The 17,057-nt window shown below is 40.2% G+C and overlaps 1 protein-coding gene across 1 annotated transcript; it reads right to left on the minus strand.

Moving 5' to 3' along the window:
• Positions 1 to 734: 734 nt before the first annotated feature.
• LOC124114670 lies at positions 735 to 5,273 on the minus strand. The gene is made up of 3 exons (XM_048388043.1): positions 5,194 to 5,273; positions 4,900 to 5,034; positions 735 to 4,505 (listed from the first exon to the last, which is right to left on the minus strand). The coding sequence occupies exons 1-3, from the start codon at positions 5,196 to 5,198 to the stop codon at positions 4,076 to 4,078; spliced, it is 570 nt and encodes a 189-aa protein (XP_048244000.1). The 5' UTR covers positions 5,199 to 5,273; the 3' UTR covers positions 735 to 4,075.
• Between the last annotated feature and the right edge of the window lie 11,784 nt (positions 5,274 to 17,057).

Consider the following 17,057-nt stretch of genomic DNA (forward strand, 5'->3'; position numbering starts at 1 on the left):
TCAGACCAAAGCGACCATCACCTGCGTTGACTGTCCTATATAGCTATGTCCACTGATATCTACGTTGACTGCCATTGCTATACAGCCATCTCTATATAGCAGCTCGGCTGTTATAGCTCTTCACATGACAACTAGATAGTGCTGATTTAGGTACTTCCATATAATATCATCTGATACTGCCTGACTAGTACTGATCAAAGACTTCCATATCATGGGCAAACAGCTTACTAACCAGGAATACACAGACAGGGGCCGGACTAAAGGAGTTTTACTGTAGTGCGTGAGAGAGATGAGTTAATGCCGCTTTTAGCAATACACCCAGCCTATAACGGGGGAGACAGTGTCGAACAATGTCTGCAGATGTGTTTTTATGTTTTTTGTTGTGTTTGTTGTTCAAAGCCGCATTCAGCAATATTCCAGCTATATGACGGCGGTCTGTAAATAATCAAGCCTTGACCAGGCAATCCAGTGATTGATATCATGATCCAATGAAATTGGAATACGATGACATGCATCAACCAAGTTAGCGAGCCTGACCACCCGATCCCGTTTGTTGCCTCTTTCAACAAGCACAGTCGCCTTTTAAGGCAAGCACGGGTTGCTGAAGACTTATATTTTACCCCTGATCTTCATCGGTATGTCTGCAGATGAATACATACATATAACGTCTTACAAAAACCTTCGAATTGCCTTTTTATACATCCTATATTCGGTATAATGACCCATTGTATTTATTCTCAATGCTTAAAGATGAACGCCCACGCTGTATCTGAATGTGTGTGATGTATAACAATTACGACACATGAGGGTATTTTGAAGAATCTGAAAATGAAAAGTCGGATTCCGTGTCTGTCGTCGCCATTTTAATGGCATTTCACGTTACAAGTGATTATTACAAACATCATGCAGCAGATATACAGGGCACTTGTAAGTCTGTCAATCATGACTCAGACATAACGATGGCGCGAGAACAGTCCACGTGTGCTGCACCGGGATCTCAGTGAGTAATACAGACATGTACTCCTGTTGGCGTATATTAGCTCGCAACACTAACCAGTAATCATGAAATCTGTCACCTTAGGAATATTACTAGCATGGTATATTATATATATATATATTACGATAATAAATAATTATTGTAAATCTTGTGCAAACATAAAAAAACCCATTAAAAATGCTTCTAACATCAAATGAAGACACTGTCTTAACAACACCAAAAAACTCCCGGTGTGATTTGATAAGAAATGGAGGCAAAATGTCATTTATAAATTTTTGTTATTTCTTTTGGGTTTGATTTTTTTAAATGAAAATGTTAATAATAATGACCATTAATTGTTACATATGAGTAACTTAAATCCACGAAGAGAAAGGCTATAATGTGGTTTCAAAGCTTTGTAGAGTCGCTTAAAACGAAAGCAGTGACGTCATCAACATGCGGTAAATCATTGCAATAGTAGACTAAAAACAGAAAACATTATCCGTTTTTGGTCAGAGCAAAGTCAGTGCAGTGTAAATGTAGATGATCCCACAAACAGCTCACGAAATCTTCGAAAATAACTGTGTACAGGTTACCATATACACAACCTAAATTTACAACTCCAAACTCATCAGGGTTTTCATTTCTTTTCAGATAACTGTCACGATTGTCTTCATCATGAAATAAGCACAAGAACACATCGCACATAAGGTCGCTTAAATATAACCAGAACCATTTGAGCACATTGACCTGCCATGTTGTTCGCCGTCCTCTCTGGTAGCAGGGATTTAACGAGCGCTTCTGGCGAAACCTGCCAGCCTGTCCAGCCTGTCTCAGTACTGGCTGTGTGACATAGTGGTGTGTGTCGCGAGAACCTGCCACTGTCTGAAGAGCCAGATGACAGAAAACACTACCCAGTCACCTAACACCGTGGTACTAACTAGATGATGTGTCACCTCTGATTTAGTCCCAAAATGTTTGACCGATTTAATCAGACACATACAACCTTGAACCGACCTCGGTCAGTCCAGCGTTCTCCCCACGAGTTACATGTAGTCTCTATGTACCCCTGTATTTGAAGATACGTATGTTGACAAGCGTTTGTTATCTTGCGTGGCCAAATGGTTTGATGAACATCAGGCTTAGTGAAAAAGTATAGGTGAAATACTAGATTTTTGACATTCTCACTCGATAGAATCTATTATATTGCAAAGTGTTATTGTCGTCAAACTTTTCTAAACATGTCTACTCTCGTCTTTTTAAACCCAAAAATCGATTAAATGAAACAATGTACAAAGGCACACTTTAAATAAAAAAACAAATCACATTCAAAGTAACCTTTCATAAAAGCGTATATATTTATCAAACCACCTGATTTCGCTTTTGTGGGTCTGAAGAAAATGGTTTGTTTCAGAAATACTCTTGCTAAAAGAATTGACATTTCTCCCTCATGACATTATGACGCTAACTCTCATATATATGACATTTGCATTTATTCGAAAATAGTACAACCCATTATAAGCTATGCATTGAATTCTAGTTTTAAAAGCGTAATGGAAAAGACATATTCTTTGTATTATGTAGGCACTATGTGCTGCCAAGACACCTGACACACTACAATAAAAAAACGTCAACGCCCAAAAATAACCAGCCTCGATTATCCGCCAAAATTCCGTTGGGGGGAGTGGGGGTGGGGGGTGGGAGGCAAAATACTGGTGAAAATCATATAGATGTTCGTGATGAACCAGATGATCGCGAAAAAGGTCAAATTTCCTGCCCTACCGGTAGCGCCTGCCACTTATACAAACTACATAAAAATGTAGGTGTAATGTGCGAATTACACAAGTAAGCAAGTAAAACATTGTCAAAGAAAGTCAAAAAGGGAATAATGATAAATGACATTATGTTTTCTAAAACTTCACGCAAACCAAAAAACATTTCGAGAAACATTAGTGTCAGTGTGAACAGGACAATGAATGTATAATTTCCTTGATTTGTGTCATTAAAGTCCTTGACGGGGATAACATACGGAGAGTTACTTATTGTTTTAACACCAATCGGGGCGGTGGGGTAGCCTAGTGATTAAAGCGTTCGCTCGTCACGCCGAAGACCCGGGTTCGATTCCCAACATACAATGTGAAGCCCATTTGTGTTATCCCCCGCCGTGATATTGCTGGAATGGTGCTAAAGGCGGCGTAAAACCATACTCACTCGCGCCGATATGAATGGCATTTCAGTCATGTTACAGCGTGTCAGCATCGTGTTGAAGAAAGTCCATAGTGATGCGGGTCCTAGACTATCACCCACCAGCACGGCTATGGTGCGGACAAACCCATATAATCAGGATTTTCACCCACGATCATCGGATTCTTGCACGCCTCAAAGATGCGTGATGACATTTATACGAACATAAACCTTCACATAATACCACAGTTAATAGTTTACAAAAATAACAATGGCAAACCAAAAGACAGTCTTACTGGAATGTTGGCAAACTAGAACTTCTAACCTTTCAGAACATCTCAATAAAACATCTCAAACACGGAGCATCCCAGAACATATTCCAGACAAATTGTCATCTTATATTATGACAAAGTATGCAACAGGTCTCAGGCACGTGTGATTACTATATGGTATATTTATCTTGGTGTACAAATAATACTGAATGAGATCAGAAGATGTCACAATTATATATTCACGATATTCCAATAATTATCCCTCATTTCATGGATCTGTTGCAAGGAAACACAAGGTGACAATGTTTCGTATTCCTCGCTGATTACCAAGAGTTGTGATGAGGTATCATCGTTCATAGTATCCTATATCACATACTGCAGCGTCGAGTCAACGTAGTATAATCAGACGTGGACGTTGGTGATAAGTTTAGTTGTAATCATTGGTCTTCATGTTATTTTTAATACGTGGGTCCTCTGGGGCGAAAATATGCAGATCCACACAAACCATACACATAAACCATATGTGTTTATGGTCTGGACGAAATTTTTCAGAGGATGAGTTGCAATCTTGTTGAAACAAGACACCATTACCCATAGCAACGATAATTGGAGATCACATATCCACTTGATTTTCTCCCACAGTTCAGTATCTATATGTAGACGTATATGGTCGGTATTGGGTCATAACAGACGACTGAGGCAGACGACATATTGTTGACCTTGACACTGACACTGTTGTGGGACGTATTGAGCAAGTCTTCTTGATAGTTCCTCCATTGGTCCACATCGTCTTCTTGACGTCTTTGAACATCGCCATCTTGGTCCAGGCACAGCGCCCTCTATCCATAAAGCCGTCCATCTTCCAGAAGAGCGCCTGGCGGGCTTTAGAGGCCTCTGTGGGACGACACATCCGTCTGTTGATGGCATCCAGTTCCTCATCACTCAGAGGGACCAGTTTCTTTGGCTGGGGAGGAGGAGGGGGAGAGAGGGACCCTCCCACCTGAGGTCTATGTTGGTACCAGGGAGAAGACATGGTCGGCATTTTGACAGATTCCAGATTGGCAGGTACTTGCCTGAAATTATGAAGCACCATTTGACAAATATAAAAAAAAAAATTTTTATGAGGCAACGTTGAATCAATGGGATACCATGTACATTTATAAATGACTTATATGTATAGCATGTAAATGCTGAAACGGTAAAGCGATTGCAAATGCAATTTTTCAGTGTGTATACATTTATATGTCCCAAAACAGATTAGAAAACATAGCCAATATACATTAAAATACGTAAATAACTTAACTGGATGATGTGTACCAATGATCCTTTATAACACGTTACGAGTTTGGTGCTGATATTCACATACTTTAAAATTTTACGTGCATAAAGAAATAAAAATTACTCCCAGGTCAACTTCTGGCAATTGTAAAATGACGTTTCTTGTTATGTCTTGAATAGTAAAGCTACCTGAGTATTCCAGAAAAGTAGGTATATTCTTGACAATCAGGCACGCACTTTCTACCCTGCCAACCGTAGAATCGCCATGAATATCTCACTGGTTGTGAAATCGTAGGTTTAAATCCGTTGAGAATGGAATCTTTTCTGAAAAAAATAAATTTAGTGAAATAAAAAATATAAACGACTGAAAAAAATAACTGAAAAAAGTCACCGTATCTTGGGCAGTTGTTTACCAAAAGCAGAAGAATATATCAGAAAACGAAACAAAATAATAATAATGCGACTGACAAGAATAACATTTACCTCATGCAGACAATTATACTACCTCACGTGAACGTTCTCAGAATCATTACAAAAGATCACAATGTTATTGTCTGTGGTGCTAATGAGAAAACTGCCTACCTGTTTCAGTCAGCTGTAAATACTAACATCCAGGCGGGTCTCCTAGCTACATCCCACGTGATTGCACGTGCAGCACGTAGATCAATTATCTCCAGATAATGTACAAAACAAACACCCGTCACACCTCCAAATTGCGTTAATCCTCTATAAGGATCCAGGACATGGGCGATATTTCACACTGACTGATTCGTCAAATTACTTCTCCGATAACCACCGCCATTAATCATTCAACTTTTTCTAGAAGTCTGTTTTCCTTGCCATTCGTTTTCAGTCAATACGAATTCATTGAGTCCTCGCGTCGAACGTAGAACAGTACACTTGATTAGCATATACTCAACCGCTTGGCTTTTCAGATCACTGGGGCAAAGGTTTGCTGTTTAAAGCTTATCCCTCATGTATAAAAATCCCCTTTGAGAATTATCTTTAAACAGTCGAGGCACCAATCAGTTGTATGGGAGATCGATATATCGATATAATTCATTGTATTCATTCCGTTGTTATTGATTGGTAATTAATCGCTCGGAACGCTGACTATCCGAGATAACAAATGAGGACTGAAGCGTCTTGCGGGGAAGGTAGGCGTGGAGGGAAACATAAGATTCGTGGTCGGCTGATAACAGTGTAAGCACACCCGACCCCGTGACTGAGACAATCATAGACTTGGTCAAGTCTCTTGTAGTTCTTCGGTAACGTAATAGACTCCGTAACTGAGACAATCATAGACTTGTTCAAGTCTCTTGTAGTTCTTCGGTAACGTAATAAACCCCGTGACTGAGACAATCATAGACTTGTTAAAGTCTCTTGTAATTCGTCGGTAACGTAATAGACTCGGTAACTGAGACAATCATAGACTTGGTCAAGTCTCTTGTAATTCTTTGGCAACGTAACATACCCTGTAACTGAGACAATCATAGACTTGGTCAAGTCTCTTGTAATTCTTCGGTAACGTACCATACCCTGTAACTGAGACAATCATAGACTTGGTCAAGTCTCTTGTAATTCTTTACAACATAATCGACATAATAGACTTGCTCAAGTATAATCGAATTCTTCGGTAACGTAACATACCCTGTAACTGAGACTATCATAGACTTGGTCAAGTCTCTTGTAATTCTTTGGCAACGTAACATACCCTGTAACCGAGACAATCATAGACTTGGTCAAGTCTCTAGTAATTCTCTACAAACATAATCGACATAATAGACTTTCTCAAGTATAATCGAATTCTTCGGTAACGTAACATACCCTGTAACTGAGCCAATCATAGACTTGGTCAAGTCTCTTGTAATTCTTTGGCAACGTAACATACCCTGTAACCGGACAATCATAGACTTGGTCAAGTCTCTTGTAATTCTTCGGTAACGTAATATACCCTGTAACTGAGACAATCATAGACTTTGTCAAGTCTCGTCTCCATTGTTTGCTAACACACAAGTTCCGTAACCGAGACAATCAAGTCTTGGTGACGTCACTTGTACATTCTCTGTTAACACACCCGTACCGTAACTGAGACAGCATATCTCATAATGAAGTCTCTTGTACGTAACTTCCTTATTAAGACACACGTACAGTAACGGAGACAACATAGACTTGGTGTACATGTACATTTCGTGAAAGTATACCCAACCCCGTGACTGAGACCACCGTAGACTTGACATTTTGTCTCAAAGTAATCTGTCCCCGAAAAAAGTGCCAAAAAATAACTCAGATTTCATTTTTTTTTAAATCGTCCACTGGACATGCCGGATGCTCTGAAAAATGGTGTGTTGTGGGGCAAAATGATGTTAATCTCATCCATTTGGAGAAGTGTTTTACATGTTTTTAATTGTTTTGAAGTATTGACTTAACCCACATCCAGTTTTAAAAAAAAAATCCAACCAGTATTAAATGGTCGGTCACTAAACGTTTACGACCTTTGTCAGTGTTTGCTTTCCGGCAGTTGCGTTAGGCAACAAACACACACACACACACACACACACACACACACACACACACACACACACACACACACACACACACACACTTTTTATGCAAATTGTGTGAGTGGCGGGTGCAACCGATTGAGCAGGTCGTGCTTACTCTGTTCGCGAACACCTGGTGTCATCACTGATTTTCAGTGATCCATTCATATAATGTTCACCACTATTTTGTTTTTACGCCCCATGGAATCTGTTTCAGTAGATAATCGAGACTGGTGTGTGCTCTGACGTTCACGTTTTATACTTATACAAATCGACACATCGCTATTTAACGAAATGTTTCTGTTCGAATGCGACATTTACCACAACCCACCCACAACGTACCCCGATTAAGCATATACATTGCACACTCTATGGAACACATTTCAAAGGTCGGCCAAGAGAAACCTAATACTGTTTCCTACGCATCTTGTTCATATAAAAATACATTCTGATTGACATGCACACAACTTTGGCATCTAATGACGCATTCACATCTATTCATTTAATGACACAACATTTTGTATTCAAAGCCGTTAATGTAATGTGATCTTCATATAAAACCCAGCTGTCTGTTTGTTAATAGTCGGGGTCCATTAATTCAAAGCGGTATGGCCTCTTGTTAGAGTCGATTGTCAGTCACGACAACACACGTTGACAATTCCGGGGAGGTATTGTGATTATATCAACACGATAGAAAGAATACATCTGCTGGTTCGTGCAGCAAGTGACAGGGCTGGGTGATACGGGTAGACGAACCTGGCAGATATGACGAACACCTGGCAGGTAATGTGCCCCTTGTTTACACATGTTGCCAATGGTGACGGTGTGCTTATCGAGGCACTTGTGTTCAGGGCAAACTGTGTAATTGCGTTTTCGGCGTTGGAATTGTTTCAATAAATTGGATGGCGAAAGACCGTTGAGTTTCACTCGTTTTCTTGAAGCCTATGCATAAACCTTTGAGTTCAACTTGTCTTCTTGAAGCATATGGATCGTGGAAGACCGTTGAGTTTAACTCGTCTTATTTAAGTATATGGATCGTGGAAGACCGTTGAGTTTATCTAGTCTTCTTGAAGCATATGCATAGTGGAAGACCTTTGAGTCTAACTTCTTGAAGCATATGGATCGTGGAAGACCGTTGAGTTTAACTTGTCTTATTTAAGTATATGGATCGTGGAAGACCGTTGAGTTTAACTCGTTTTCTTGAAGCATGTGAATCGTGGAAGACCGTTGAGTTTAACTTGTCTTCTTGAAGCATATGGATCGTGGAAGACCGTTGAGTTTATCTGGTCTTCTTGAAGCATATGCATAGTGGAAGACCTTTGAGTCTAACTTCTTGAAGCATATGGATCGTGGAAGACCGTTGAGTTTAACTCGTCTTATTTAAGTATATGGATCGTGGAGGACTGTTGAGTTTAACTCGTCTTCTTGAAGCATATGGATCGTGGAAGACCGTTGAGTTTAACTTGTCTTATTTAAGTATATGGATCGTGGAAGACCGTTGAGTTTAACTCGTTTTCTTGAAGCATATGAATCGTGGAAGACCGTTGAGTTTAACATGTCTTCTTGAAGCATATGGATGGTGGAAGACCGTTGAGTTTAACTTGTCTTCTTGAAGCATATGGATCGTGGAAGACCTTTGAGTTTAACTTGTCTTCTTGAAGCATATGAATCGTTGAAGACCGTTGAGTTTAACTCGTCTTATTTAAGTATATGGATCGTGGAGGACCATTGAGTTTAACTCGTCTTCTTGAAGCATATGGATCGTGGAAGACCGTTGAGTTTAACTTGTCTTATTTAAGTATATGGATCGTGGAAGACCGTTGAGTTTAACTCGTTTTCTTGAAGCATATGAATCGTGGAAGACCGTTGAGTTTAACATGTCTTCTTGAAGCATATGGTTGGTGGAAGACCGTTGAGTATAACTTGTCTTCTTGAAGCATATGGATCGTGGAAGACCTTTGAGTTTAACTTGTCTTCTTGAAGCATATGAATCGTGGAAGACCGTTGAGTTTAACTTGTCTTCTTGAAGCATATGGATCGTGGAAGACCGTTGAGTTTAACTTGTCTTCTTGAAGCATATGGATCTGTGAAGACCGTTGAGTTTGACTCGTCTTCTTGAAGCATATGGATCGTGGAAGACCGTTGAGTTTAACTTGTCTTCTTGAAGCATATGGATCTGTGAAGACCGTTGAGTTTAACTCGTCTTCTTGAAGCATATGGATCGTGGAAGACCGTTGAGTTTAACTTGTCTTATTTAAGTATATGGATCGTGGAAGACCGTTGAGTTTAACTCGTTTTCTTGAAGCATATGAATCGTGGAAGACCGTTGAGTTTAACATGTCTTCTTGAAGCATATGGATGGTGGAAGACCGTTGAGTTTAACTTGTCTTCTTGAAGCATATGAATCGTGGAAGACCGTTGAGTTTAACTTGTCTTCTTGAAGCATATGCATCGTGGAAGACCGTTGAGTTTAACTCGTCTTCTTGAAGCATATGGATCTGTGAAGACCGTTGAGTTTGACTCGTCTTCTTGAAGCATATGGATCGTGGAAGACCGTTGAGTTTAACTTGTCTTCTTGAAGCATATGGATCATGGAAGACCGTTGAGTTTAACTCGTCTTCTTGAAGCATTTTGATCGTGGAAGACCGTTGAGTTTAACTCGTCTTCTTGAAGCATATGGATCGTGGAAGAGACCTGCAATCCCTTTCGAGTGACTATTTGTTCTGTCATCAATGTCAGCAATGTTAAAGTTTCAGTTTATGAATAATCCAATCTTGTCAAGGAAAACACGTGGTCGACAGCATGAGCAAAATTCCAAATCATCGGCGAAAAGTGACACGTAAATAGCCGGGTTACTCATTATGACCACCCAATCCTCATTTGAACTTCGGTCACGGCAAGCAGGATACTGGGGGCGTTTTCTGCCCAAGACATCCCACGGGGTTAAGCTCTTTCTTCAAACATTGGGGGCCAGTCGTCTAAGGCGCCACAATTCGCAGTGTTGCGTACCTCTGATTGCTGGTTCGAATCCCGGTTCCCCTCGATTATGTTTCTACTTGGTTTGTCATCATCATTCGTGCACGTGAATTTCCGCAAAGTGGTAAACTTCTGAGGCTTGCATTACTTCGGGCTTTCCTCCCACATTAAACTGACACGCCGTGATATAACTGGAATACTGTTTAACAGTTGACGCTGTAGGCCTGCGACAGAGCACCATGTGGCAGTTGGACTGTGGTGTGTGATCACGAACTCCGGCAAATGGCACATGCAGTCAGGCAATTAGGCTGATTAACCTGTCACTTCGTGTTGGGAATGTATCAGGCAAGACAGACGCTCACACCTCGCCCGGTATTGCATGCACCAGGCGCTCGGATACCCGCATAGTGGCAAAGTATGTTGATTGCACAGGTCACACAGTGCGAGATAACTCACTTGTTTCAATTTATTAGATTAATGTCAATGTGACCCGTCGATAAACGGAACATGTTTTATATCACACACTTAATTACAACATCACCGTTACTCAGCAAGGGACCGGCCATTTCCAGGGCGGGGGTCAGAGGGGTTTTATTTGCACTAATGGACTGAAAATAATTACCCGCCCCTAATGGTTGTCATATTTTTGTATGACCTTCCCATGTAATTTTACATTTAACCTCCCCGCCCCCCCCCCCCCCCCCCACACACACACACACACACATCTTACCCCCAATACGCGCACGTGCACACACACACACACACACACAGACTGTCATATCATTAGGAGACGCTACCCTGATACTCCCTGACTCCCAAGCCTCTCCTATAATAAATGATCGGTCCCTAGAATAGGCCATTTTATCTGAAATACTGATTAATATAACATTCGTGCTTATAGTCTGAGAATGTCGACGTATGAGTTTTTGGTGTTTTGGGGTGAGGATCGATTTCTTTCATTCACAATGCCGAGACTGAATGTCTTGTTATGGCACATTGTTACCATGAAGGGAATCGAACTCTGTTGTTAAAAGTGACAAGCTAACGCACTGACCATTTGGCTACCTCACCCAACATAATGAGTAGGGTGTACATGTTGTTTCATACAGCAGGCCGAGGGATACCATTGTACCAAGCAAACCAATATGTGGCCTCGACGAATTAAATATGTGTGTCTCAAGAACAGATGTAACCCTGCAGGAACGATTCAAATTACCGACATATAATTGCTATACCTAAAAGGTGATCAATGCTGTCGTCTTTTGAATTTGAAACACAATTGTAGATGGCTGTCTTTACAGTTAAGTCCTATAAATTCATTCATATTAAGGAAAAAGAAAACACAAAAATTCAGTTATTGGTGTCTTATCTCTTGAGTCCATATGTTTATTAGAAACGTGAATTGGCAAGGGACAAAAATGTTTATATCTTTGAAATCAAAATAGGGTTTCTTAACTAGATATCTCCGCTTCTTCTGAGGAGTCGTAATGTCGACTGCAGAGTAGCCTTCCTTAGCTGTGTCAGGATCAGATGGATGGGATTTGCCCCGATAATGATCCCTAGTTTTGGGTGTAGGTTGGCAATCTAAATCTACAACCTGCTGTTCCCCTATATTACATTATACGACGTCATATGCTTTGTTTGTTGGTTGTTTAACGCCGTAATAATCCACTAATATAGCGATCGCGACGGTCTTCCACGATCCTTATGCTTCAAGAAGACCAGTTAAACTCAGAGGTCTTCAACGATCCATATGCTTAAAGAAAACTAATTAAACTCAACGGTCATCCACGATCAAATTGCTTCCAGAAGATTGGTCATCCACGATCAAATTGCTTCCAGAAGATTACTTAAACTCAGTAGTCGTCCACGATCCATATACTTCAAGGCGATTATTTAAACTCAAAGGTCTTCCACGATCCGCATATGCTTCACGAAGGTTAGTTAAAAACAACGGTCATCCACGCTCCACAGGCTTCAAGAAGTCGAGTTAAACACAACGGTCATCCACGATCCACAGGCTTCAAGAAGTCGAGTTAAACCCAACGGTCATCCACGATCCACAGGTTTCAAGAAGTCGAGTTAAACCCAACGGTCATCCACGATCCACAGGCTTCAAGAAGTCGAGTTAAACCCAACGGTCATCCACGATCCACAGGCTTCAAGAAGTCGAGTTAAACCCAACGGTCATCCACGATCCACAGGCTTCAAGAAGTCGAGTTAAACCAAACGGTCATCCACGATCCACAGGCTTCAAGAAGTCGAGTTAAACCCAACGGTCATCCACGATCCACAGGTTTCAAGAAGTCGAGTTAAACCCAACGGTCATCCACGATCAATTGGTTTCAAGACGAATTATTTAAACTCAACAGTCATCCACGATCAATAAGCTTCAAGCAAGATTCCGACTATATCATAACCATGTGTTTATGAATCACTATGAAATAGTGATGATACCAGGTGTTCGCGAACACCGGTTGCACCCGTCACAAATACATGCAAAGGCAGGTCAACTGGTCAACTGGTCACCTGATAAAACACGGGAACATGTGGTAAAAGTCAAAATCGGGAATTGCATCGGACATCATTTTGGTCACTGATGCGTAAATTTGGAAATATATTCCACATGTCGGCCATTAAACTTTCTGAAAACTGTTCTTATGCCTTTAATGTTGTAACAAACCAGTGAAGATCCGGGGTAGAATCGGTCTTCAGCATCCCATGCTTGCCGTTAAAGGCGAGTATGAGCGATCATGAGCATCGATCCACGCAGTTGGGATACGATGAAATGCATCAACCATGTCAGAGAGCCTGACCACCCGATCCCGTTAGTCGCCTCTTACGACAAGCATTGTCGCCATTTACGGCAAGCATGGGTTGCTGAAGACCCATTATGAAATGTTTAGGCCAGATGAGGTTTTGAATTGAATATATGACAGTGATTTAGAGCTTGCTGTCAGGGCTACCCGCCAAGCTTGCGTATATGATCACCGCAGTCTAAAAAGAAATTCCGACAAAAAATTCGAAACATTATTTACACACTGCTACAACCAAATGTAGCCAAATCCAAACGAAAATAGAATATTTTTCATTTTGGAAACCTAATTAGTCTTTCCAATTTTACAATCTAATAACAATACATTACAGCATTTCCTAACAAATCTGGATTGTGGCATATTACTAATTTTGCACCAGGGGGGGGCCAGTCGTCTAGGACGCTGCGATTCGCTGTGCAGAGTTGCGTCCCTTGGGCACGCCAGAAACCTATGATTGTGGGTTCGAATCCCGGTTCGCCCCAATTATGTTTCTAGGTTTGTCAGCACCATACCCGTGCTCGTGGGTTTCACCGAAGTGGTAAACGTCTTAGACCTGCATCACTTCGGGCTTTCCTCCCACATTAAGCTGACACGCCGTGATATAACTGGAATACTGTTAAAAGCGGCGTTAAACCAAACTCACTCACTCACTCAATTTGATCAAACGGGCACGTCTGAGAGGCAAGTATTGTCCCTAACACCTTTACCAAAACTATTCATTGATTTGAGTGCATTCAACACTTTCTGAGACGCCACAATTTTCTCGTATGATTCAGTCCAAAATGATAACCTATTGAGTATAGATGTAACAGCTTACTAAAAGTTCTTAAAAGAAATATGCCTCTATCGTTGTTTGGATCTTTAGTGTTGCCCTTATTAAACAATGTAACAAGTATGCTGGTATTCCAGACATATGGAAAACGAGAGGATTCAAATAAAATGTTAAAGAACATTTCAATATTTGGTACTAATACATCCATGGAATGTGTTAAAAAATCAGGAATTAAATTATCCTTCTACTAATAGAATCATTAATTCCATGCGTGACAATATGTGAATCAAGGATACTGGCAGTCATTTCATCCGTGTGAAAGCCAACATCACTATCCACTTGTAGTAGTACCATGTCATCATTAATGTTACAATCCTGAAACAAATCTTTAAAATGTGAAAAGCAATCATCTAGTGGTATTTCTTACTTTCTGTACTTTCGGGGAGATATTTTTCTTGAGTGTAGACCAGGATACTTTCGCATTATTAATCTTGGATTATAATTTATCACGAATAATTTATCGTCTAAGGCGCTGTGCAGAGTTGCGTCCCTTGATATAAACAAAGGTGAGTGAGTGAGTTAAATTATAAACAAAGGATGAAGCCAGTAATATACACACTGACTTTACCGATGTTTGTCATCACTGCCCTTGTGTGCACATAACAGGCTTCTCTACTCCAGTATAACAATATCTACTCTACTGTATAAACATTGCCTCCAACCTCTATATATACTTGCCAACCACACTTTGTATATCACTTGCTTGATAACGGTGTTAGAACCTACATCGAAACGTCGCTCTTAATTGTAATAAAGAAGTTATCTTTTGAGTAGTATATATCGTTATATGAACTCGGGTCTACAACAAAACATTTATTGCTGAACAGTAATTGTAGGTTTGGGGAACTATTAGTCCGTCTTAAACATAACTGACCACAGTATACCGTACAGGCGGCTGATCACGCTGACCGTCACAGTAAACGCAGTCTTGACTTTCGCGGCTTGGTACACGCGTTGATATTGAAAGTGAAAGATGCGTCTGTAAAATCCCAGTTACAGCCTTGCGCTACAGCCCAAACACTAATACGTGCACACATTACCACGTAGTGAAGGGATACGTCACTGTTTGTTTATCAGGGAGTAAACGTCTGTTTGTCATGTACGTCAGCAATATGACCATCTCATTACACTAGAAGCACAATATGTTCCATAAGTAACATACATCGAAAGACATGTACGTTATTCACACAATAAGCCAATTAAATAACTAAAATCAAAAGATCAAGTACTTCCCTGAAAGTATTGTTCACAAACTATTCCATTTTTCTTGCTCTTCTTTTTTTCGGTGATACTGTTTGAAATTGGATTTGGTCTTGTTAGACCATGAAAAATAAAATGCTTCAACCGAAACTGCTAATGCTTCTACCAACAGTCAACTACATATTCCGATACAAAACAATTTCAGTAGTACTGCAACAGCTGCTATTGTTTGTTTGTTCTCTGACGCCGCACTCTCCAATATTCAGCTAGATGACGGTATTCTGCAAATAATCGACTTGGTTGATGCATTTCATCGTATGCGTGGATGGATGATCATGATATCAATCACTGGATTGTCAAGACTCGATTGATAACAGACCGCCGCCATATAGCTGGAATGTGGCTGAATGCGGCGTCAAACAGTAGTAGTAGTAGTAAATAAATAAATAAATAAACAACAACAATAATAATAACCACGTGTGTCGTTATTTTGCGCCAGGTGCATGCTCAACGTGCACACATTTTTCCACGTTCAAATATCAGTCTGGACTCGATTTTCATTCTCAGCGCCCTGGGGAGTATAACAGTAGGTAATGTTTTGGTCCCCACTTCCAGCCATGAAAGTGAGATAGTGTCAGTACAAATAACAAACTGTATTCCATCACATTATGTTGTTGATATACAAACTAAGGGCTTTAAGTAAATCCAAATTGCTTGCACTGGCAATAGGCTTGAAACCCGTTAAATGCGTCCCGAGAGTTGCTCCCCCTTGCACGTGATTTTTCCACCTGAATGGTTGGTACGGTCGACACGACGAGCACGTGATAGACCAGTGCACGTGAAAATGTGGTCAGCTAAATACGTGACTTGTCAGGCCATCGTCGACAGCCGTACACATGGGAATGTTGCAGTCAGTAACGACATCTGCTAAAGAAACGGCGCAGAAAGGTTTGTGATCTATATTTTTGTGTAATTTTGGGGTTAAACTTATAAATCTTACGAAGTTCCATGAATTTAAAATACCAGTACGAGTTGTGTCCCTTACCTTATGTCCACAGTTCAATGAAGGATCAAGAAATGGTCAAAGACTTTTGTTGAACCTTGCATGGTCACATACATGTTAAATGATCGACTCAAATCAAGCAAATAATTGATAAACTTCGCTAAATTTAATATTATGCATGTTTGACTGAGCTTATCATAACTTGTTATCAGATGTGCCAGTGCAGAGTTGCATCCAAAGAACCTAAGGATTCGTCCTGATGTTTGGTTACGTCTAGACGAACATCTTGTCTCTGAAATGAACATATTGTGCAGAAAAAACAGTTGTTCAGTTATCTTAATAATAATATAGTAAAAGGGAGCCCAGTGACTCTCTTCATTTTCAGACACTGCAGTAATCTAGACTTGCCAAACATTATAGACTTGCTTGGGCTGTATTTGATAAATTTGTATCAGGGTCTGTAAGACAGACTAGGTTACGTCCAAGTGTGGCAAATGTCTAAGCTCTGCGTCATGATCCCATGAACACATGACCATTCACTGAAATCAGATGATTTACCCAATCCAACTGTGACAGTTATGCCAATCTTGTGAAAATAACACTTGATCCCATATTGTTCACATACATATTCTGAAATATTCATTTCACTCACTCTAATCAGATGATTTATTGAAACAGACTGTAATATTTATTTCAGTCTAGGCAAAATATTTCCTTTTAGAGTTACTTGCCCTTGATCGCCCTCACTTTCAAAGATGGCTGTCGGTCAGGTAGCAGAAGACCCCATTGCCACATACACTATGTGAAGATATTTTCTGTCATAATTTAGCTATAAACAATTTTTGAACAATAATTTCGATTAAGAAACAATGATTGCTTTGTATTGATAACAAAACGTAAAGAACATTTGGGTTAATAACTTGATATTGATCTCTGTGTTTGCTTGAAGTGGTTGATTGGTAATAATAAATTTGACA

Source organism: Haliotis rufescens, unplaced genomic scaffold (genome assembly GCF_023055435.1).
Source record: "Haliotis rufescens isolate VD_foot unplaced genomic scaffold, xgHalRufe1.0.p SCAF_7, whole genome shotgun sequence".
Lineage (NCBI taxonomy): Eukaryota > Metazoa > Mollusca > Gastropoda > Lepetellida > Haliotidae > Haliotis > Haliotis rufescens.

Bases quoted from the DNA above. Each gene is read 5' to 3' on its own strand.
- LOC124114670 (XM_048388043.1), bottom strand. The intron at 4,506-4,899 runs GTAGCTTTACTA...TCATAATTTCAG, and splicing joins TACTTTTCTGGAATACTCAG to GCAAGTACCTGCCAATCTGG.